This window comes from Prunus mume, linkage group LG3, assembly GCF_029339155.1.
Source record: "Prunus mume cultivar Tortuosa linkage group LG3, ASM2933915v1, whole genome shotgun sequence".
NCBI lineage: Eukaryota > Viridiplantae > Streptophyta > Magnoliopsida > Rosales > Rosaceae > Prunus > Prunus mume.
The window spans coordinates 6,437,664-6,459,840 of record NC_142700.1 but is presented as its reverse complement, the minus strand read 5'-3'; the positions used below and the strand labels follow the sequence as shown (position 1 = coordinate 6,459,840).

At 37.9% G+C, this 22,177-nt stretch overlaps 3 protein-coding genes and 4 pseudogenes across 7 annotated transcripts; 4 read left to right on the top strand and 3 right to left on the bottom strand.

Moving 5' to 3' along the window:
- The first annotated feature begins 2,134 nt into the window (after positions 1 to 2,134).
- LOC103325277 (monolignol oxidoreductase AtBBE-like 13 pseudogene) lies at positions 2,135 to 3,978 on the top strand (annotated as a pseudogene). The gene has a single exon (XR_016125445.1). The product of XR_016125445.1 is annotated as a monolignol oxidoreductase AtBBE-like 13 pseudogene (transcript).
- A 133-nt stretch (positions 3,979 to 4,111) lies between these two features.
- LOC103325368 (tetrahydroberberine oxidase pseudogene) lies at positions 4,112 to 5,965 on the top strand (annotated as a pseudogene).
- A 311-nt stretch (positions 5,966 to 6,276) lies between these two features.
- On the top strand, positions 6,277 to 7,992 carry LOC103325276 (berberine bridge enzyme-like 22 pseudogene; annotated as a pseudogene).
- Positions 7,993 to 8,710: 718 nt separating this feature from the next.
- LOC148918568 (U2 spliceosomal RNA) lies at positions 8,711 to 8,894 on the bottom strand (annotated as a pseudogene).
- A 650-nt stretch (positions 8,895 to 9,544) lies between these two features.
- On the top strand, positions 9,545 to 11,472 carry LOC103325367 (berberine bridge enzyme-like 22). The gene has a single exon (XM_008227532.2). The coding sequence runs from the start codon at positions 9,618 to 9,620 to the stop codon at positions 11,214 to 11,216; it is 1,599 nt and encodes a 532-aa protein (XP_008225754.2). The 5' UTR covers positions 9,545 to 9,617; the 3' UTR covers positions 11,217 to 11,472.
- Positions 11,473 to 11,493: 21 nt separating this feature from the next.
- On the bottom strand, positions 11,494 to 13,514 carry LOC107880657 (putative protein phosphatase 2C 58; the record flags this gene model as incomplete). The annotated part of the gene is given in 7 exon segments (XM_089048655.1): positions 11,494 to 11,820; positions 11,930 to 12,084; positions 12,554 to 12,791; positions 12,793 to 12,834; positions 12,956 to 13,210; positions 13,301 to 13,345; positions 13,425 to 13,514. Coding segments are annotated over 7 exon segments (963 nt in total), but the record flags the coding sequence as incomplete, so codon positions are not given.
- A 728-nt stretch (positions 13,515 to 14,242) lies between these two features.
- MEE22 (maternal effect embryo arrest 22) lies at positions 14,243 to 21,660 on the bottom strand. Of its 4 annotated transcripts, XM_089047892.1 has the most exons (10): positions 21,428 to 21,659; positions 21,270 to 21,325; positions 21,092 to 21,164; positions 19,349 to 20,574; positions 18,442 to 18,559; positions 17,166 to 18,360; positions 16,796 to 16,923; positions 15,854 to 16,689; positions 15,104 to 15,216; positions 14,243 to 14,879 (listed from the first exon to the last, which is right to left on the bottom strand). In XM_089047892.1, the coding sequence occupies exons 2-10, from the start codon at positions 21,321 to 21,323 to the stop codon at positions 14,558 to 14,560; spliced, it is 4,065 nt and encodes a 1,354-aa protein (XP_088904018.1). In that variant the 5' UTR covers positions 21,324 to 21,325; positions 21,428 to 21,659; the 3' UTR covers positions 14,243 to 14,557. The 4 variants fall into 4 exon arrangements, with proteins under 4 accessions (XP_088904018.1, XP_008225654.2, XP_008225653.2 ...); XM_008227432.3 differs by having other exon boundaries at positions 17,166 to 18,559; positions 21,270 to 21,333; positions 21,428 to 21,660; XM_008227431.3 differs by having other exon boundaries at positions 17,166 to 18,559.
- Between the last annotated feature and the right edge of the window lie 517 nt (positions 21,661 to 22,177).

Below are 22,177 nucleotides of genomic sequence, written 5' to 3'. Positions count from 1 at the left end.
GCTGAATCATGGACCTTTTTATAGTCTATACAACAAACAACTTTTTATGCTTACGCAGCCTGAATTACCTAAACTTAAATATGGAAAATATGTTACACAATATTTGATGTGGCTTGAAAATAAAATAAATAGTATGTGGGAAAGTAAAACACAAAACATAGTTTTAGCTCAAGAGCCATCGAATGAGTGTGATATGATGAATGTCCTTCAAATTTTCATATGAATTTTTTTAAACGATTTGAATTACTAAAATGAAACTCGAGTACACATTCAAGAATCATTAAGATTAAAAACACTGAAAATTCAAACATAAATCTCCCGCAAGACTTAACAATGCTTCCCGAGGAGTTTCGGAGCAAAGAAGGTGAACCTGAAAAAGACAATGCTTGCGCAGATCATACAGCCACCGGAATAGCTAAGCCAACTTTTCTAAAAGCACAAGTTTTGGTTGTGATTTTCACACTCATTTTTCAACTTCTACACTCAACTCTTGAATGCATGAAAAGTGTAAAGTATTTTGCTTTGGAGCGCAGATAGCTAAACAAGAAGAATAATAATCAAATGTGAACCTGTTAATATAAAAAATAACAATATGCTTGTTAACTGGTAGAGAACTGCTTACCAAAAGCAGACATACAAAACAGCCACTACAAACAAGTTGACAGCCATAGTATGCTTCAGATTCTTTCAGATGCATTAATATATCAAACTTGGCTCTTCATGCCTGTAGCTAGTACTGAGGCATAACTTTAGCTGATGCACCTTTTTATATGTATATGGTATAGATGGATGGTATACATTAGGGGTGGGCCAAAAAATAGAAACTGGTGAACTGGATGCTGTCGACCGAACTGACCGGTTTTGACTCGATTATAGGTCAAAAGACTAGATGTGGCCGAACCCATATGTGTCCAACCCTAGTAGAAATTAGCCTAAATTGTCGGCAGATTTGACAGAAAATGAAATAACGAGGAATGCATCTATTGGTTCTTACTCCAACAATGGGGTTCAATGGAACCTTCACTTAATCAATGAATCGTTGATTTTATTGAAGAAAACTCTCAAAAGTCAAAACATTATAGCTAGTGGTGTTTCATCATTTGACTATAGTACTTGTTAGATGAATATCAATACCAAAAAAGCCTTTTTTCAAAGCAAAATCAGATTTTTTTTCTGTTCTTTTTTTTCTAACAGAACCCGGCGGTGGAGGGGTTCAAAAGCTGGAAAATGAGGCAGGCCTAATCACTTGGGATCCTCAGTGGAAGACTGAGTCAGTCAAATATATCAGAGTATAATTCCATTTTCACATGGAAGTGGAGTCTTTTACACCATTGAACATACACAAAGCAGAAAGAAGAAGTGAAAGCTTTGATTGACAGAAGCGTATGGTAGGCGTCCATTCCACAAAATATAGAACTCAAAGTGGAGGGCATTGACCAGAATGATCCCAACACCACATTTTCAGAAAATAAGTCGACAGAAAAAGCTTAAACTATTAAAAACAGGCCAACAAATCAGTCAGGCAAATGAGTACATAAAGAAACTTTGAGTATCTCCGACTAATATGTTAAATTGCCACGTGGATATGAAATGACAAAAATTGAAGATTAAAGTTGCTCTAACCGAGTAGTCAAATTCTACATGAATTTGAAGGCAGAAAGAGATATGTCAAAACCAATATATCAAAAAACTTGATGTCAAATATTTTTTAAATATTTTTTTTAGGCATGAACCCCACTATTATTTACTCACTTTTAAAACTTTATGCATTGTATGGGTTCCCATTTGCTTTTAAAAATATAATAAAATAATATGATATTTGACATTTTGGGTGGAGTTAAATTTTTTTCAAAGTGTCAAATTGTTACATAAGTCATCAAATTCAAATTTAACATTTTGCATTTGACATCTCCCTTAGAGATGCTCTTATATAGTTGCAGCCACACTATGCAGCATGTAAACTAACTTGATAGATCATTTTACACAACTTTTAGATCCCAAAATTTTAAATTAATTAGAAATGGATCAACAACGTTTATCAAACGTGCACATGTGACGTTTGCATTAGGTAAAATACACGTTGGCGTTGGTGAAAGACCTTCATACTTCTATAAAGCAATGCAAGACACTAAGCTAAATCCTCAACACCATTCAAGATACTTGAAAACAAGGCAGCATGATGCTTCCGAACTTTTCAGTTTCTTCATTGGTTTTTTTCCTTCTGATATCAGCTTCATGGGCACATGCTCGGACTCCACCTTCAATACAAGACAATTTAATCAAATGCCTCTCAAAATATTCTCAGACTTCCGTTCCATTCTCCCAAGCCTTTTTCACTCCAAATACGTCTACATTCACTACTGTCCTCGAATCTACTGCACAAAACCTCAGGTATTTGGTACCTTCAATGCCTAAGCCGGAGTTTATTTTCACACCAGTGCATGATTCTCATGTCCAAGCTGCTGTTATTTGCTCAAAAAAGCTTCAAATACACCTCAGGGTCAGAAGTGGAGGCCATGATTATGAAGGCCTCTCTTATGTATCCCAGATTGAAACACCTTTCATTATTGTAGACCTTGCCAAGCTTCGGTCAGTCAATGTTGATATCAAAAACAACGCCGCATGGATTCAAGCTGGTGCCACCATTGGTGAGGTTTACTACAGAATTGCAGAGAAAAGCAAAACTCATGGTTTTCCTGCCGGGCTCTGCACGAGTCTAGGCGTTGGCGGACATATAACTGGAGGTGCATATGGTTCCATGATGAGGAAATATGGCCTTGCTGCTGATAACGCCATTGATGCTCGAATTGTTGACGTCAAAGGGAAAATCCTTGATCGAAAGGCAATGGGAGAGGACCTGTTTTGGGCCATCAGAGGAGGTGGAGGAGCAAGCTTTGGAATCATCCTTTGGTGGAAGATAAAGCTGGTTCCTGTTCCAGCAACTGTGACAGTTTTTGCAGTTGCTAAGACCTTGGAAACAGGTGCCACAAAGCTCCTCCATAGATGGCAACAAGTAGCTCCAGTAATTGATGAGGATCTGTTTATCAGAGTTTTCATACAATTAGCAAATGGCACCAAAACTGGCACTAAAACAGTCACAACTGTTTACCAGGCCCTATTTCTCGGAGGTGCTGATAGATTAGTTCGTGTCATACAGAAAAGCTTCCCTGAATTGGGCGTGACAAGAAAAGATTGTACTGAAACAAGTTGGATCAAGTCTGTGCTGTTCATAGCAGGGTACCCAAGTGGAACTCCAACTGAGGTTTTGCTTCAAGGAAAATCCACAGGCAAGAACTACTTCAAAGCCAAATCTGACTTTGTCCAGAACCCAATTCCAGAAACTGGGCTTCAGGGGCTATGGAAGAGGTTGCTGAAAGAAGCCTCTCCTCTGATGCTTTTGACCCCTTATGGTGGAATGATGAGCAAGATTTCAGAGTCTGCAATACCTTTTCCCCACAGAGGGGTGCTGTTTAAAATTCAGTACCTGAGTGGATGGCAAGAGGGAGATAAAACTGAGGCAAAGCACATGAATTGGATCAGGAAGCTTTACAGTTACATGGCCCCTTATGTTACAATGTCTCCAAGGCAAGCATATGTGAATTATAAGGATCTTGATTTGGGGATTAACAAGAAGAGCAACACAAGCTTTATTGAAGCGAGTTCTTGGGGTTACAGGTATTTCAAGGACAACTTTAACAGATTGGTAAAAATTAAGACCAAAGTTGATCCTAATAACTTCTTCAGGCATGAACAGAGCATCCCACCTCTTCCAAAAAGAGGACATCACTAGGGAGCCAGAAGCTAGACATGGTATGGATTTGAATGGTTTGATCAGTGTGTTTTGTTCATCAAATTTTTATACAGACTCGAATAAATTTGTCATAAAAGTCTCTTGGAGACTTGGTGAGACGTTCTACTTCTGTAGAAAAGTAATGTAATCAAATTCATTTCAATGGCTCAGCCCAACTTTTGCTCTAACTTTGTCATCTCCAGTCCCAATCCGCCTAGATAAATGATAATGTTTTGGTCAGACTATGCCAAAGAGAACTTACACTTCCTATACTCACCACTTGTGCATCCATAAGCTCAACACTAGTGCTTAAAAAAAAAGGTTTCGCTTATTGGTTTAAAAAGTTGTAACGGAAGTTAAACTTCTGTTTTAGTTTTCCTTTGCACAACTTGCTTACTGATCATTGATTGTTACTCAAGAAAACGCTCAAGTAGAAATTTTTCTAACTGATACCATTGATGAGGAGATTTTGGATTTTTCAGTTTCAAATGCTTTAATTTCCTTTCAGTTACAAAATCTCAGTAGATGTTAACACAGAAATTGAAGCATGAAAACCCCCAGCTAATGGAAGCAATTGGAGTGGAAGCAAAAATGGCTCACTTTCTAACCTATGCAATAGTTTCTCTCTTCTTCTCAGTTTCCTCTGCAGTATTTGACCTCATCCCTGAACACAACTTTGTTACTTGCGTTGCCAACCAGTCTCCACAATACTCAGCCACCATAAGCAAATTGGTGTACAGCCCTCATTCCCCTTCATTTTCCTTTATTTTTCAGTCCTCTGTACAAAACTTCAGGTTCAACAGCACCAAATATCATAAGCTTCATTACATCATTACACCGTATAGCGCTGATCACGTCAAAGCTGCAATCATTTGTAGCAAAGTACATGGCCTGCAAGTCAGGATTCGAAGCGGTGGTCACGACTATGAGGGGCTCTCATATAATTCATATGTCCCCTTTATCATCATTGATCTTGTCAACCTTAATAATGTGAGAGTTGACAGCAACAATGGCACGGCATGGGTTCAAGCTGGTGCCACAGTTGGTGAGCTTTACTATCATGTTGCCAATCAGAGCAAAGGCCATGGCTTCCCAGCTGGTGTTTGCCCTAGTATGGGGGCTGGGGGACATATCAGTGGTGGTGGACAAGGCACATTGATGAGAAAATTTGGCCTTGCAGCTGATAATGTTGTAGATGCAATTGTGGTTACTGCTGATGGAAATATTCTTGACAGGAAAGGAATGGGTGAGGATTTCTTTTGGGCCATTAGAGGAGGTGGAGGAGGAAACTTTGGAGTTGTAGTTGAATGGAATATCAATTTGGTTCCAGTTCCTCCTAAGGTGACAGTTTTCAACATCCCAAGAACCCTTGAACAAAATGCAACCAAATTGATTCACAGGTGGCAACAGATTGCTCACAAGTTTCATGAAGATCTATTCATAAGAATCATTATATTTGTAGGCAAGGATTCTAAGGGTGGAAAAACAATCCAGGCCAATTTCAATTCATTGTTTCTTGGAACCAGTGATCAACTAGTCCCACTCATGGCAAAAAGCTTTCCTGAGTTGGGCTTGAAGCCTGAGGACTGCAAGGAAATAAGTTGGATCCAGTCCACTATTTACAGTAATGGTGAAAACCCAGGACAGCCCTTGGAGGTTTTGTTAGACAGAAACCGTGTTCAAAAGGGCTTCTTCAAAGGCAAATCAGATTTTGTGACTCAACCCATTTCAGAAACAAACTTAGAAGCCATATGGGAGGTAATGCTAGAAGGTGAGGCTGGTGTTATGGTTTGGGATCCTTATGGTGGAAAAATGAGTGAGATTTCAGAATCTTCAATTCCATTTCCACATAGAGCAGGAGTTTTACACAACATACAATACTTCAGCAAATGGCAAGAGGGGGGATATTTGGCTGAGCAGAGGCATTTGAAGTGGATCAACAGACTTTACAACTTCATGGCTCCATTTGTGACTAAAAACCCTAGGACTGCATATGTCAACTACAGGGATTTGGATATTGGGAGAAATATCCATGGAATATTTTCTGAAGCCAAGGTTTGGGGTGAAAAGTACTTCAAGGGAAATTTTGATCAATTGGCTCATATAAAGGGTATGGTTGATTATGGAAACTTCTTCAAGAATGAGCAAAGTATTGCACCAAACTTTTATCTTTGAGGAAATATTTTGGTTGAAGTTAGAATCAAATTGGTGATTGGGACTATATAAAACTCCAAATTTCTGTTACAAAAGCGAAAAAGAATGTCTTTTTCCTATTAATATTTTGCTTTTGTCATCCCTTAAACAATGTAATAACAATGTGTTTGTCCTCAAAGGTATGTTTTATATGTTGATCCTAGAATGCTACATGAAAAGAGAGAGCCTGTGCATTAAACTTTGTTGATGTAGGGGAGCTTTGTAAGGTGGCAAGTGGAATATGTAAATTGACACATTGCAACCATGCAAGACTCAGCTCTGGACACATTACACATTGCACTCAGGTCTTGACACATTGCAACCATGCCAGACCCAAGTGGAATATGATGTTTAATATATGCAGCCAAACTCAAACTCAAGCTCATCTAATCTAGAAGCCTGAACTCCTCAGAGAGATGGCGTTAATTTCACTTATAGCTTCTTTGTTTTTGGTCTCAGTTTCACTGCCAACTTCTAGTTCAATCTGTGGTGAAATTTTCAGTCAGTGCATGACAGCTCAATCCAGTTACTACACAAGAATTTCTGATCAAACAATTCACACCTCAAATTCCTCTTCGTATTCAACAATCTTGCAATCTTCCCAACAAAATCCCAGATGGTTAAACTCCACATCAAAGCCTCTTCTCATTGTTACACCTCTCAAGGAATCTGAAATCCAAGCAGCTGTTCTTTGCAGCAGAAAACTTGGCTTACAAGTCAGGGTTAGAAGTGGAGGCCATGACTTTGAAGGCCTGTCTTACCTCTGCAAAACCCCATTTGTCCTCATTGACCTCATCAATCTGCGTTCTGTTGAGGTAAATGTTGCAGATCAAACAGCTTGGGTTCAGTCAGGAGCTACACTTGGTGAGCTTTATTATAGCATTGCCAAGAAAAGTGAGGTCCTTGGATTTCCAGCAGGGTTTTGTCCTACTGTTGGGATTGGTGGGCATTTCAGTGGAGGTGGGCTTGGTACCTTGATGAGGAAGCATGGCCTAGCAGTTGACAATGTCATAGATGCTCGCCTAATTGATGTCAATGGAAGAATCCTTGACAGAAGAACAATGGGTGAGGATCTGTTTTGGGCCATTAGAGGAGGTGGGGGATCAAGTTTTGGGATCATACTTTCATGGAAAATCAAATTGGTTCAGGTTCCAAAAATTGTGACTGTTTTTACAGTTCATAAAACATTGGCAGAAGGTGCAAGCAAGCTTGTTCACAGGTGGCAATACGTTGCAGACAAGTTTCATGAAGATCTTTTGCTCAGGATCATCATTGAAAACGCGGGGAGTGGGAAGAATAAAAAAGTCCAAGTATCTTTCAGCTCACTGTTTCTAGGAGGAATTGACAGATTAATGCCATTGATGGATCAGAGATTTCCAGAGCTGGGATTGCAGGCAAAAGACTGCATTGAAATGAGTTGGATCCAATCTGTCCAGTATTTTGCTGGGTTCCAAAAAGACCAGTCCCCAGAGGTCTTGCTATACCCCCTCCGGAAGATCAACTTCAAGTCTAAATCGGACTATGTGAAGCAACCTATACCAGAGGTTGGTCTACAAGGGATTTGGGAGAGGTTTCAGCAAGATCAAACAGTGTTCATGACAATGGATCCATTTGGTGGAAAGATGAATGACATTTCAGAATTTGAAATTCCATTTCCCCACAGAAAGGGTAATTTGTACAACATACAATACATAGTGAAGTGGGATGTAAATAGTGTTGAGGAAACCAACAAGCATATACACTGGATAAGAATGCTTTATAGGTTTATGAGCCCTTATGTCTCTAGATCTCCACGGGGTGCCTATATCAACTATAAGGATCTTGATTTGGGAAGCAACAAGCAAGACAACACAAGCTACTTGGAAGCAAGTGCTTGGGGCACAAAGTACTTCAAGGGTAATTTCAAGAGGCTGGCACAAGTGAAGAGCAAGGTTGATCCAGACAACTTCTTCAGAAATGAACAAAGCATTCCACCTCTTCCTGCTTCTTTTAGAATTACAGACGTTTAGACCAAGACTTCTGTCTGTTTTGCTTTATATGTACGTTAAGTGCTTTTTCATATGCAGCTAGCAAGCCAAACAACTTTAGCAAAGAAAGCCTCTCATCATAGTTTTCGGCTTTTTAAATTTGAAGGATAACGTAGCTTTCAGCTTATCCAGCATGTGACATAATCTAGTCACGAGAAACGTTAACATTTGCCTTGTGAGAATCAGCTGGTATTTGCTTTCATGCTACATATGACTATTGACAGAGTCAACTTAAATCTCAAATTCCGAACTACAAAATTATTTTGAGAAACAAAATAGGATTGAAATAAGAATCTATTGCTAAATTTCAAACAAGAGATTTTTGTAGAAATGTAAGAGATTTTTGTAGAAATGAGAAATGTCACCTTAATTTTTCATGATTTGTCATTTGATTTTAACACCATCTAATTTTTCATCCATTTTAAAAGGGGTATTTCAATTTTTCCATTTTCAATAGTATTTTAAAAATGGAAAAACCCATTATATAAAAATTGTATTTAAAAAATAATCTCACCTTCCCCATCATAAGAGTGTAATCACATAATACTAAACAGTAATTAACTCAATAATTTAACCCTATGCTAGTTTTTTTTTTCTTTTTTGAACATATTTTAAAAGGCTATTTTATAGGACGGGGCTAATTTAGCCCTCATTACTAGAGATGGCATTAGAACAGGCTAAAATATTTAACTAGTTTTGGTTGGGGTGTGCCAAGGCCATGCTGTAATGCAATACTTGGGCTACGCATTAAAACCCCAATAGCAAGCTACTGTGGGCCTCCCCATCTAAAAATATAATATCAAGTGGGCCGTGGCCCACATATCAAATATTATACTGATAAGAACAGATACTTTATTCTTCTTATCTTCGGATAAAGATTATAAAAATAAAAATAAAAAGAATATTTCTATCATGAATTCTATTGAGATATAAAATCGAATTTAAATGTAAAAAGACGGATAATATTCGAATTTAAGTGTAAAGTGACGTAAACACATTGTGAACTTGAACTAATTAACGTAACATACACATGATGTAACCAAGTGATTGTTTTAAGTGTGTGATTAAAGAAGAGCCAGGTTATCTTAACTGATGCGGCATGCAGATCAACTGCAACGATATGACCTATTCAACACATGTTGATCCTAGAATGCTACAATAGAGCCAATGGAAGTTCCACAAGCAATGGCCATATGTTTTCTTCAAATTGCACCAAGTGGAACTTCATACCCATTAATTATAAGAATGTATTTAATTAACCCTCTATCTATCTATTAAACAAAGGTTAGGAGACTGGGGGGTCATGACACATTGTGGGTTACATCTGAAACAAGAAAACAGGTAGACTTTTAACTTCAGTTTGCCAATTGCCGATTGAAGTGAAAAAGGACAAATTGGTTTTAATATGGTAGATGCTTGATCCACTCCATTGGAATTATCACTTTATTTTTTTATTTTTGTTTCTATATATGCAGATGAGCAGAAGTAAAAACAAGCCGAATTCAGAACTTATACAAGTTAAAAGCAAAAAGACTATATATATATGTAGCCATACAAGTTAAATGACATTATAAAAGCAAATCTAGAAGCTTCAACTCCTCATAGAGATGGAGCTAATTGCACTTTTAGCTTCTTTGTTTTTGGTCTCAGTTTCACTGCCAACTTCTAGTTCAACCAGTGGACAAATTTTCAGCCAGTGCATGACAGTTCAATCCAGTAACTACACTAGAACTTCTGATCAAACCATTTACACCTCAAATTCCTCTTCGTATTCATCAATCTTGCAATCTTCCCAACAAAATCCCAGATGGTTAAACTCCACATCAAAACCTCTTCTCATTGTTACACCTCTCAAGGAGTCTGAAATCCAAGCAGCTCTTCTTTGCAGCAGAAATCTTGGCTTACAAGTCAGGGTTAGAAGTGGAGGCCATGACTATGAAGGCCTCTCTTACCTCTGCAAAACCCCATTTGTCATCATTGACCTCATCAATCTACGGTCTGTTAAGGTCAATGTTGCAGATCAAACTGCTTGGGTTCAGTCAGGAGCTACACTTGGTGAGCTTTACTATAGCATTGCCAAGAAAAGTGGAAGCCTTGGATTTCCAGCAGGGTTATGTCCTACTGTTGGAATTGGTGGGCACTTCAGTGGAGGTGGGTTTGGTACCTTGATGAGGAAGCATGGCCTAGCAGCTGACAATGTCGTAGATGCTCGCCTAATTGATGTCAATGGAAGAATCCTTGACAGAAGAACAATGGGTGAGGATCTGTTTTGGGCCATTAGAGGAGGTGGGGGGTCAAGTTTTGGGATCATACTTTCATGGAAAATCAAATTGGTTCAGGTTCCAAAAATTGTGACTGTTTTCACAGTTCACAAAACATTGGCACAAGGTGCAAGCAAACTTGTTCACAGGTGGCAATACATTGCAGACAAGTTTCATGAAGATCTTTTCATCAGGATCATCATTGAAAATGTGGGGAGTGGGACGGAGAAAAAAGTCCAAGTATCTTTCAACTCATTGTTTCTAGGAGGAATTGACAGACTAGTGCCATTGATGGATCAGAGCTTTCCAGAGCTTGGATTGCAGGCAAAAGACTGCATTGAAATGAGTTGGATCCAATCTGTCCAGTATTTTGCTGGGTTCCAAAAAGATCAGTCCCCAGAGGTCTTGCTATCTAGGGACCCCCTCTGGAAGAGCAATTTCAAGGCTAAATCTGACTATGTCAAGCAACCTATACCAGAGGTTGCTCTAAATGGGATTTGGGAGAGGTTTCAGCAAGATCAAACAGTGTTCATGATAATGGATCCTTATGGTGGAAGGATGAATGAGATTTTAGAATTTGAAATTCCATTTCCCCACAGAAAAGGTAATTTGTTCAACATACAATACATAGTGAAGTGGGATGTAAATAGTGTTGAGGAAACCAACAAGCATATACACTGGATAAGAATGCTTTATAGGTTCATGAGCCCTTATGTTTCTAGATCTCCGAGAGGTGCCTATATCAACTATAAGGATCTTGATTTGGGGAGCAACAAGCAAGACAACACAAGCTACTTGGAAGCAAGTGCTTGGGGCACAAAGTACTTCAAGGGTAACTTCAAGAGGCTGGCACAAGTGAAGAGCAAGGTTGATCCAGACAATTTCTTCAGAAATGAACAAAGTATTCCACCTCTTTCTGCTTTGTTTAGAATTACAGAAGTTTAGACCCAGACTTCTGTCTGTTTTGATTTGTTTGTACATTAAGAGCATTTTTATATGCAGCTAGCAAGCCTAACAACTCCAGCAAGCAAAACCTCTCATCATAGTTTTCGGCTTTTTTATGTGAAGGATAATGTAGCTTTCAGCTTATCATATAGCCAGCATATGACATAAGCTAGTCACAAGAAACGTTAACATTCGCCTTGTAAGAATCAGCTGGTATTTGCTTTCATGCTACATATGACTATCGACATTTTGTCGTCACCCTCCATCTCCATGACAGAAAAAAAATGATAGTGCCAACTGTTCATAACATGTAAATATAGGAATTACCATTGTTTTCATTTTAACCATGCCTGTAAAATTACTCTTAAATTTTGCAATGGAACACTAGGAAGAAAATTGAAAATTACTCATTATAAAATAAACTTTAGACTTGTCAAATCCTGCTGCAGAAAAGCAGGACATATGCCTAGTGAAAGACAACAACTATGCAGGAGACATCATCATAGCTTTCCCTAGATAATGCTTCTTCAATCAACTCCTCAGCTGCTTCTTGAGCATCATCTAATTCTCCAATGCAATCGTAAGCCTCTTGGTTTGACATCACCTGTACAGATAAAACTTTCAAGCTTTTGGAAGGACTAAATATGAAATGCATTATCATTATTCAATCACGCTATGCTAAAATCTTTAAAGAAACAAAAGCTTAAGCTGACCTTCCACAAGCCATCACTTGCCAAAATGATGAAATCTGTTTCATCGTCGATCTTCTTAACTTTTATATCTGGTTCTGAAGATATGTGATCCTTTAGTTTTCCATCCCCAAATGCCCTTGTCATAGCTAGTTGGCCATCCACACGCGGAACAGTTCCTAAATTCATCATAAGATGTAAACACCAGAGAATAATATAACAGAAAGTATCTGTTGAGATCATGCTAAGCATTTAAGTTCAATGATATGGGTTTTTCTCCACAATAAATTCCATATTAAGTTCCTTAAGTAGAAAAACATATTAAAATTTCCCGACGGCCTATACTCAATTTTTTAATACAAATTTATAAATAAACCCAATCCTAGACATGTATTTATAAAAAAACCCAAGCACTATTTAAACATAGAAACACATCCAAAATCAACCCCAAAGTCAACTTTTTGGGTGTGTTTATAAATGGGTTTTGAGTGTGTGTAATGATGGGTTTTGGGTGTGTTTATATGTTTAAATAATGCTTGGGTTTTTTTATAATTTCAACCCCCATTTTGGGTGTTTTAGTGAAACTCCCAAAACTATATGTTGTACAAGCGATTAGTTTCCAAGTGTACAAAAATGCTGAACAAGTACCTGGCCTTTTCAATACAGAACCACCTCTGCTTTCAACAAGATCCTTCTCCTTCTCTGTCTCCGGGTTGTGATCCACAGTTATCTGTTTTGCTACACCATCTCTGCATAAAACTGCCCGAGAATCCCCGACATTCGCTACAATCAGTTTCTCTCCATTGATTAGTATTGCTGTGACAGCTGTTGATCCTCCCCTTGAACCAACTACCTTTTCCAAAATCTCATCATTTGTAGCTTCATAAAGCTCTCCTGACTGCTTGTTTTGGGTTTGTCCAAAAATCAGGCTATTCATTGCATTTTGAAAACAAGCAAATTCCCAGTTAAAAATGTAATGGAGATGATGAGCATAAATATTGTTAAAAAAATAAAAATAAAAAATTGGCAGCACTTAGAAAATGTTCATACCTCATTTAATATGTTATCAAATAGATGAGATTGCAAGTATTCTGCAACTTCACGACCTGAATGTCCATCAAAAATTGCATATAAACCCAAGTCATATCCATTCACTTTCCGATTTTCTGTCACAATATAATCTTCCATTCCATGGTCCATTTTTCCCCTGACCAAATGGAATCCATGGCTGACTTTTCCACTTGGAAGCTCCTTATCGTCATCATCTTCTGCATCTTCCCTACACAACCCATGTCCTGCTTTCTCCTAAAGCAAAATATGATATAATGTTGGATATTTCCATACATATTCCCATTGAATGGAGAAGCAACTTTACCTTACAACTAAGGAACATACGTTCAACTTGTTTAATAATATATCTGTTGGAGAAAGTCTTGTATTCTGCAGCAAGACATCATATTGTAAATATTATATTGATAGGGTTCATACACAGTTAAGATGCTGGAGGAAGATTCTGTACCTTTACTTCGTGGGATTCTTCATCAAATTTTAAGCTTGGATTCCTCCTCTGCAAAATCAAGATGAATGCATGCTCATGCACTGAAGAGTTTTAAGGGAAAGCTTTCAGACTTGAACAAATCTAGCTAACATTAGGACATGAGAAGCCAACAAAAAATATGCAATTGTACAACTAAACTGTTCTCTCTCATCCTGCCATATGTAGCCATGCATCAAATACAGAAAAAGTAATTGAAACTAATTGGGATTTGCTTGCCTTCATTTCTGTTGGATCACTACTTTACTTGAGAGCAGGTGACACATTTACTCAAAACGCAATTGCTTATGTTGTGTGTACTTATTGTACACAGAGAGAGAGAGAGAGAGAGAGAGAGAGAGAGAGAGCTCTGTTATTTTGTTTTGTCAACGTGTCAACATAAATGGCAAGACAGAGAGAGACACGCAGAGGGTTGTGGAAGAAGTGTCCCAGACCGCTTGAGTGAGAGACTACAAGTGGTCACCGTTGAGTGGTGTGATGCACACTTTGTTCCATTCAATTCCCAGTGAAACGAAACCCAAACAAAGAGGTTTTGTTCCTTCATTTTTTTCTTGTTCCTTTTCTTTTGGAAACGAAAACAGAACTAGTTAATTGTTGTTTTATAGGTTTTGTGGTGTTTTTGCAATCTTCAATTGCCTTCATTTTTGGTGAAATGGCCTACTTTCGCTTCTGCTTAACCAAAGGTCAGCCATCATTATAAATTGTAGAATAAACCTCGGTGGACTCGTTGTTTACTCCGTTCAACACAACAGAGAAGAAAACAACATTTGGTGCAAAATCTCTGCAAGAAGGGTCAAAACGCAACAATTTACTGACCTGAAGAAATGATTTCATAACAAAATTTACAAACTATCGCAATAGCTGGCTCAGAAATTTACAAGCTCTTCGGTGAAAATAACAAAAATGCATTCCCGTCGGCCGTCTCAGACAGAAATCCTCAATTTCTTCAACGTAGCACCCTATTCAAATGGTGGAATTGACCAAAATCTCCTGCTCTGAATTAATTTCAACCCCCCAAAGAGAAAAATAAAATCTTGGGATGATCCATACAAAAATTGAGTCAACATTTCCACTACACGTCAGTGTACCGTTGCAGTTTAAACACGCCCAGTTGTTTCAAATATACCAGCTGTTTGTAGAAAGCCAAGTGACAAGTCCTGTTGCTTCTTTGGCAGCAAAAAAAACCACTTCCTCATAGACTGAGCTGGATCAGACTGACTTGCAATGGCTGCAGGCTCCACATTTCCCTGAATAATTGTTTCAAAATCAGAAGGCATAAGGCCCAGCAATGCTGTAACAGTGGCAATTTGAGTGGGGAGACCAACACTAATTGCAGAGTCCCGGCATAATAATGCAGACAATTGACACCTCAAGATTTCCAAGCCTTTATCTTCATATCCAAGGGCATCAACTCCAAGCCTGAAAATAAATAACATAGTGTTAAATTAGAACTTAAAAGTAGTGGCACTGGTACGATATTTGGCCTAATATATAAGATTGGATTGGATGAATGAAGTAAAGGAGCTTCGTTCTAAAATTATAGAATTAACATCTTCCCATGGTATAAATAACAGTTGATTAGTAACAAATCAAAAACATACAATTTCATGATATGATGCAAGGCAAATTAGTCGAGAACATACCTCCCAATCTGGCCAAGGAGAACAACAATTCCAGCAATCACATTCTCAGTCATGCACGATTCCAACACTTTCAACAGCCGAGGAACAATCTTGGCACTTGTCCATTCCCAGCTCTGCATTTAAAGAGGAAAACAAGCAGAAAAGTCCAAGTATTAGTACCTAAGAACCATCTGAACCAATACTTTTCTCAAGATGAAAAGACAATAACAAAATGGGAAATGCCTAACTAACTGCTAACATATTTTAAGTCAACTTTGAAATATTATAAGAAATGCTATGTTTGTAATGAACTTCAAACAAAACAGTCAATAACTTGTATACATTCGATCATTTCAGATAAAATTTGAAACTCTGCAACATACAAACATATCATAAGCATTAACAACAGATTTTGGTCCATCTACTTGTATCACTCTAATACTATGCCAGCATTATATGGTAATATAGCTAATGATCAGCACAAGACAAACAAAGACATTTGAGAGGATGATAATACCCTCCTTTTGTTTTTGGCATAGAACAATTAAATCCAAAAAGTAATGCAGCTACATGTGATCAATCTCTAAGTCATTAGTACAACAGTGTAGGATATTAAGGAAACAGTCTCAAGTATCAAACAATGAACTCAAAAGGGTAACAAGGGTAACAAGTAGAGCAGCTATGAGTGATCAATCTCTAAGTCGTACACAAGAGAGTAGGAAATTGAGGAAACAATATCCATGATAAACTCCAGAAGGTATAAACACTAACCATGTTGATTGCAACCAACTCCACCAAGGATAGGAGATCACTGAGATCGCAGAGAGTGAAATTGGTAGAAGAGTCTGATTGAATACTAGGCACTGCAAACTTATTTAAACAACAGGACAAATCACCGTGCACACCAAGTCCACAATTATCAGGGTTTGCAATTTGTTCAGCTTTATACTTTTTGAACAGGATACAGGAATTTGAATTCGAAATGCCTGATTCCATCGCATCTTGATATGTAGCTCCTGACAAAGCACCAATTTGGAGCCTTTCTAAAAGAAATGATGTAGCAGTATCTACAGAAACTGCATCCTCAGAAAATGGGCATTTCACACATGTACAGAACACTGTTCGAGAATTGCTTGCAGATGGAATACAAGAGCCAGAAGAATTTGATATGCTTACTTCCTCGAGATATGTAACTATAGATCTCATGACAGTAACTAAATTGAAATTGCAAAAGTTAAAAAACTTCTCTCCCCCAATATAAGCAAAAGCATGCAGAATAGTCAGAACTAATGAATGATTAGATCTACTAATCTGCAAAATGCTGTACGACATTTCACTTATAAAACCAATATGGTCAAACGCTGCACATATTGATGCTAATACAATGCTCCCTGCCACCAACTCATCTGCTGATGCAGGTCGAGAGGATATATGAATGCCATCACATAGGATGTTCACCATAGAGTGACACTCTACCCAGGCCTCGGAAGATGCATCCTTACACACCAGAACTCTTCCATTTATTAAGAAATCCTCAATGAGACTAAGTGATTCGTCCAAACAACCAAGTTCTGCAAATATGCTTCTTCCATCCCCATCAGACATCACTGAAAAAAAGGAAAGAAACCATAAGTTTAATGAACAAAATCAAAGAGGAAACCAAAAATGACATTCTAGATTATAACATAACATGATGTAGAAACAAATACAGACCTGAGCCCACGTGTCGGGCAAAAGCATCCAAACAGAGGTTGGACGTCCACTTCAAGCTCCCAAATTTACTCAAAGCAGCAGTGGAGAAGTTAAGCAGCAACACTGAGAAGAAAACACATACCTTTTCCCTAAACAAGACCACCAAAAAACAATCAATTAGCCCATATGCCCACTATTTTACTAAGTATTAGGCCTCTTTCATCTAAACTAACTTCGCATGTTCAAGAATTAAAAAAAAAGTGAGTCAATCACAAGGACGGAACAACTTGCTAAGGAGGAGGAGAAAAGGAGAGAGAGGGAGAGAGAGCAAAAGACCAACTATCCAAATATACAAAAAATGTACCATCCTTGATTACCATGAATTACTTACTTGGGAAAAAGATTTTCTTCAGTCTTGAGAGCAAGCAGAATTTCTCGAACCATCCAATCTGTATGAGTAGCCAAAGAGCAATGTGTAATACAAGTTCTGGAAGCAGAACATATCCTAGAAATGCTGCTGCTGTCTTTAATATTAGAGAACACAACATAACATGTAAGGATATTACCACCCGCATACCCAAGTTCACTTCCAAATGGGAGCATAGCCTCCTCATTTCTTGAATTAGGAGCATTAGACATCACTTCAGCACCAGAGTCCTGGACACCACAATCTGTTCTCATTGCAATAGAATTACCATTCCCAGTCTTCCCTATTATGGTAAAAGAATCAACGGTGTCTCCATTCTTATGCCCTACTGAATTATTGAAAATTTCAGAATCATCAAAATACAAGTTATTTGAATTTATCTCCACATTGGATCTTTCAACACCACGAAACTCAATCTCGGGAAGTGTAGGAGACAGTGGCATTTCCTTTGCCATCCTATACAATTCCTCATCAGCAGCATCGTCCAAGTCTAACAGTTTCAAATAGTTCCCATCAGTTACTTCATAAAAACTTGACATGGTTTCAAAATCACTTGTGCCATCTCTGCTTGCTTGAGGGATCCATACCAGCTCATTGGCCTTTTTTGAAACTTGTCTGCAGACATTTGCACATCCACAGACTTCATTTTCAAATTTATTGGCCTTCTTTTGCTCATTACCATCAGCATAATTCTGCATTATTAGTTTCTCTTCAGTACTTTCCTTCCCCTTCTCATAATCCCTTCCATGCTTTGCATATGAATCACCCTGAAGACCAAGAAGCAGATTCCTCCCTTCTTCAAAAGGTTTTTCAATTTGCTTGTTCAACAAACAGTGCAAAACAGAAAGGTTCTCCTCTACCCGCAGGTGCAACTTCTTACCCTCAAAATATAGATTTTCAATTGATTCAACTGCATGAAGTATCCTCTTTCTCTTCCTACTCTGCTCATCAACTCTTCCAACCCCATCAGTTCTGACAGGACTTCTGACACTATTTTCAGCCACCACGGCAACATTTTCATAGCAATTTATTTTGGTAACCTCAGCAGACAAGTTGGATATTGTTGGTTGAACTTTCTCTTCAACCAATTTTGCTGACGCGGTAAGAGAAAAGGCACCCTTATCCTGTGAGCCCACCAACTGTCCATCAGAAAAAGATGCTGTACTGGAATTTATTGGATAACTCTGTAACATTTTTCTGTTAGAGCCTCTGACAGGAGACTCCAATATATAATCAATACCTGAAATAGAATCAGTGCAGTTTCCTCCAGATAAAGGAAGAAATGGTGCAGTACGTTGAGATGCATCCAAAACTGGGCAGTTCGGCTTCAGACGTTTAAATCCACTTTCAATGTTCATCTGCAAATTGCACAAGTCCATTTTAGTAAGCATGATAGAATACAATCTTGTGAAAATACCGATCACATTGGGGTAAATAATGAAAAATATCCACGAGAGACAAGATTGAGACTGTTAAGGACAAGACATCAGCATAAATGTTCAATAAAAACCTATGCAGTTGGAAGCCAAACTGAAGTTTTGAAAAACTAACAGGCACAAGTCTTGGACCGAAAACAAAGCCTCAAGTCACATGTCAAAGGAAATATGCAACTCATTGATACAAAACTATAACTAGACTAGTATAATAAGTGGGAGAGTAAAATTGTGATGCTTTTCCCTTTATCTTAAAAGTTGTTTAATCTAAACATAACAGACGCAAAAGAAAATAATAGAGAAGCTGAGGGTTTTCTTTCCTATATTTTCTACTTCTGGTTGGAGGTAGAAGAAATGTTGCAGGGCAAGACGGTACAGTTACAAACTAAAGGCAACTACTTTTAAGTCTAAACCTTATTAGTGTGATTCTGGTACTACTTTCCAAGCATTAAAGTACAACAATGAGCAAGCTTATGCTCTACCCACCAGATTACAACACTAAAAGCCATCAGATGAATAAGGTTCATTTGTCATCAACCACGCCTGAAAAAAGAAAATAAATCAACAGTAGCTGTAGCAAACTCTAAAACATGTATGCTATGTTTCAAGTATAGATTCCTCACCAACATCTTGAGAACTAACAATACTGAGTTATTAACTACAAAATCAAATTGAAGCATGGTAGCTATAAAGATTAGACTGCGGAAAACAAACCTTTTCTGGGTCATCTATACCTTCCGCACTATGCGAGAAAGCTGTATTTAGCATACCCAGGCGCTGTGAAAATTGATCGAACTCAAACTTCAAGCGACCTAGTTCTTGTTGCAGGATGCTGTTACGACTTCTTTCCAGCTTGACTACTTCTTTGGCATGCTTCTTTTGCATTTTCTCAAACTTAAGTTGTTTCTTCAAATCTTTCACTTTCTCACTTTCAGCACCCATATCTTTTCCAAGTTCAACAGCAGATGCCTCAATCAATTTTCTAGAGGATAGCTCCTCAATCTTCTTCTTAGCTTTGTCTAACTGTGTAAACAGATGATCAGCACGAGATTCTTCTTCCATAGCCTTCTTCCAATTCATTTCCACAAGCTTTTTCTGCTTTTCAGCTTTCGCCATCTCAGACTCTGCCCTTTTTTTCTCCTTGATTGCCTTCTGTTTTTCAGTTTCATACCTTTTATATGCTTCCTCAAAATTTGGAAGCTCCATTACCTTTCTATTATTATCAGGTTGGCTGCCAGGAGCCTCGTGCAATTCTCTTGAACACCTAATTTCATTTAACTCTTTCTGTAACTCATCAATCCTTTTCCTACTCTCTACCAATTCCAGAGACAAACGTTCGGCATGACTTTTTTCTTCTATACTCTTCTTCCTATTCACTTCTGCAAACTTGTTTTGCTCCTCTGCTTTCACCACCGCTGAATTTGCACATTCTCTCTCCTTGACCACCTTCTGTTTTTCTGCTTCAAGCTTTTTGTTTGCCTCAACAAGCTTCAATGTTTCAGAGGCCAAATTAGAACTTGCTTTATGCACTTCTTTCTTCAATACCTCCAACTGAAGCCCATAATTATCAGCCTTCTCTTTTTCAGTATTTGCGCGCTTCCTTTCTTCATCAGCCTTACTTTTTTCAGCTTTAGCAGCTTTATGTGCTTCGCAAGCCTTTTTCTTCTCCACTTCTGCATTCTTACTTTCTGACTCTGCTCTTTTCTTCTCTCTCTCAATTAGGTCTTTGAGATGATTAATTTCTTTTTCGCAGTCAGAAACTTGAGCTTTAAGAAGGTTTACTTCATTTCTATTTTGAGCATCTGCATTTCCTCTCTGCTTTAGAGAATATATCTCAGATTTCAACCCAGAAATTTCATTCTCCAAAGACATCCTAATGGAAGATTCTTTCTCTTTCTCCCCTTTCTCAATATCTGCTCGAGCTTTCTCTTGATCATATGCTGCAAGAAAACGAGATTTGTCACTTGGAGAATTTATAAGACACTCTCCGACAGAGGAAAAACAAATATGCACTAACCAACAATAACATATCAACTGGACAACTTCAGTGAAGCATTTCATGAAAATTTTACTTTACTCTTGGCCATCTTGGCCTTTCCATTTGTAAGCATGCTACTGCATGGCAACAGATTTGGGTGGCCTTGTTTTGCATCTCATTCATGTTTAACATGAAACACATAAGTCTTATAGGTAAACTAATAATAACCCTAAAGCATAAATTTCAACAGGTAGGGAACAAAAACATACAAAATACGTCGATGACTGATCAAACAAAAAACCTTGTACTCAGAAAACAAAAAGGTACTCAATTTACAACCACTCGAGAAGGAGCTTCAGACATGAATCTTGTTATCTAATCCACAATCCAAGTGAATCGGGTGAAGCAATGATTATCATTTCAACAGCTTACCCAATAATACTGAATTTTTAATGTCTGAAAGATACTTCAAAAATTACCTTCCGTAAGGAAGTCCAAAGCTTTCCGCAGAGCTTTTCGTCTGTTTTCAGTCTTTGAGTACTTCTTTTTCCACTGCATAAAAAATCATAAAACTAGGTGAACATTGAAATCGAATACCACTTGCACATATTCAAATAAATTCACAGGAAAACGAAAATCAAAATTCGAAACCCTTACGGCAGCACAGCATGAATTGACCACCTCGAGATTCACTGGCACGTCTGCTGCCATTGCTACCAGTCGGAAAAGTAAACAAAATTTTAAAATGAGGGAAAAAGTTAACGTGTTCCTTAGTAACACGGGGAGTGAGAGAGAGAGAGAGAAAAGAGTAGTACTAGATTTATTGCCGTGGGACGAAGGCGCTGAAGAAGTCCATTAACAAGCAGCAAACCCTAAAGCCCCAAAATTCTGATTAATAGCTAAACCCAAAGAGAGCGCGAATCGAAGAAGAAGAGAACCCAACCGCCTATGTTAATATTACAACTGACAACTGAGATGGCCGGGAGAAGAACCCTAAAGATTTGGGTCGGAAGACCCGATTTCCAATCGGATCCTCAAACCCCTCAGATTTGGGTTTGTTTTGGATTTTTTGGATCAGGACTTCATTTTGTTCTTGACCCAATTTAGATCCGAATCGTTTTCAAACCAGAACAAGCCAACCAATTCAATATGGGCTGAGATTAAATTCTCATCTAGGCCCAGTTTGGCACTTTTTTTTTTTTTCTTTTAAACACAGATGATATTTGAGGGATAAATTCTTTTATACAAAATTAGTGAAACACTCAATTCTAAACATGAAATTATAAATATACCTAACACTATTTACAACATAGAAACATACCCAAAATAAACCCAAAAATCAACAATTGTATATTTTTTGAGTGTGTTTATAAATGAATTTTAAGTGTGTTTAATAAATGAGTTTTGAGGTGTGTTTATAAAATGTTTTTCATGTGAGATTTTTTTATAATTTCAACCCCTATTTTGGATGTACTAGTGAAACTCCCCATCACATAACCATGTGTGTTTACCGAACCATTCATGTTATAACACGTTTATTTATTTAGTATCATATCGTCTACTAA

What these genes read in the sequence shown, in the direction of transcription:
- LOC103325367 (XM_008227532.2), top strand. Translation starts at nt 9,618, where the DNA reads ATGGAGCTAATTGCACTTTTAGCTTCTTTGTTTTTGGTCTCAGTTTCA.
- MEE22 (XM_008227432.3), bottom strand. Translation starts at nt 21,323, where the DNA reads ATGGCAGCAGACGTGCCAGTGAATCTCGAGGTGGTCAATTCATGCTGT. An exon ending in TCAATTCATGCTGTGCTGCC is followed by an intron (nt 21,165 to 21,269) that starts GTAAGGGTTTCG and finishes TTTTTTATGCAG; the next exon opens with TGGAAAAAGAAGTACTCAAA. An exon ending in CTCCTTGGCCAGATTGGGAG is followed by an intron (nt 14,880 to 15,103) that starts GTATGTTCTCGA and finishes ATTTATTTTCAG; the next exon opens with GCTTGGAGTTGATGCCCTTG.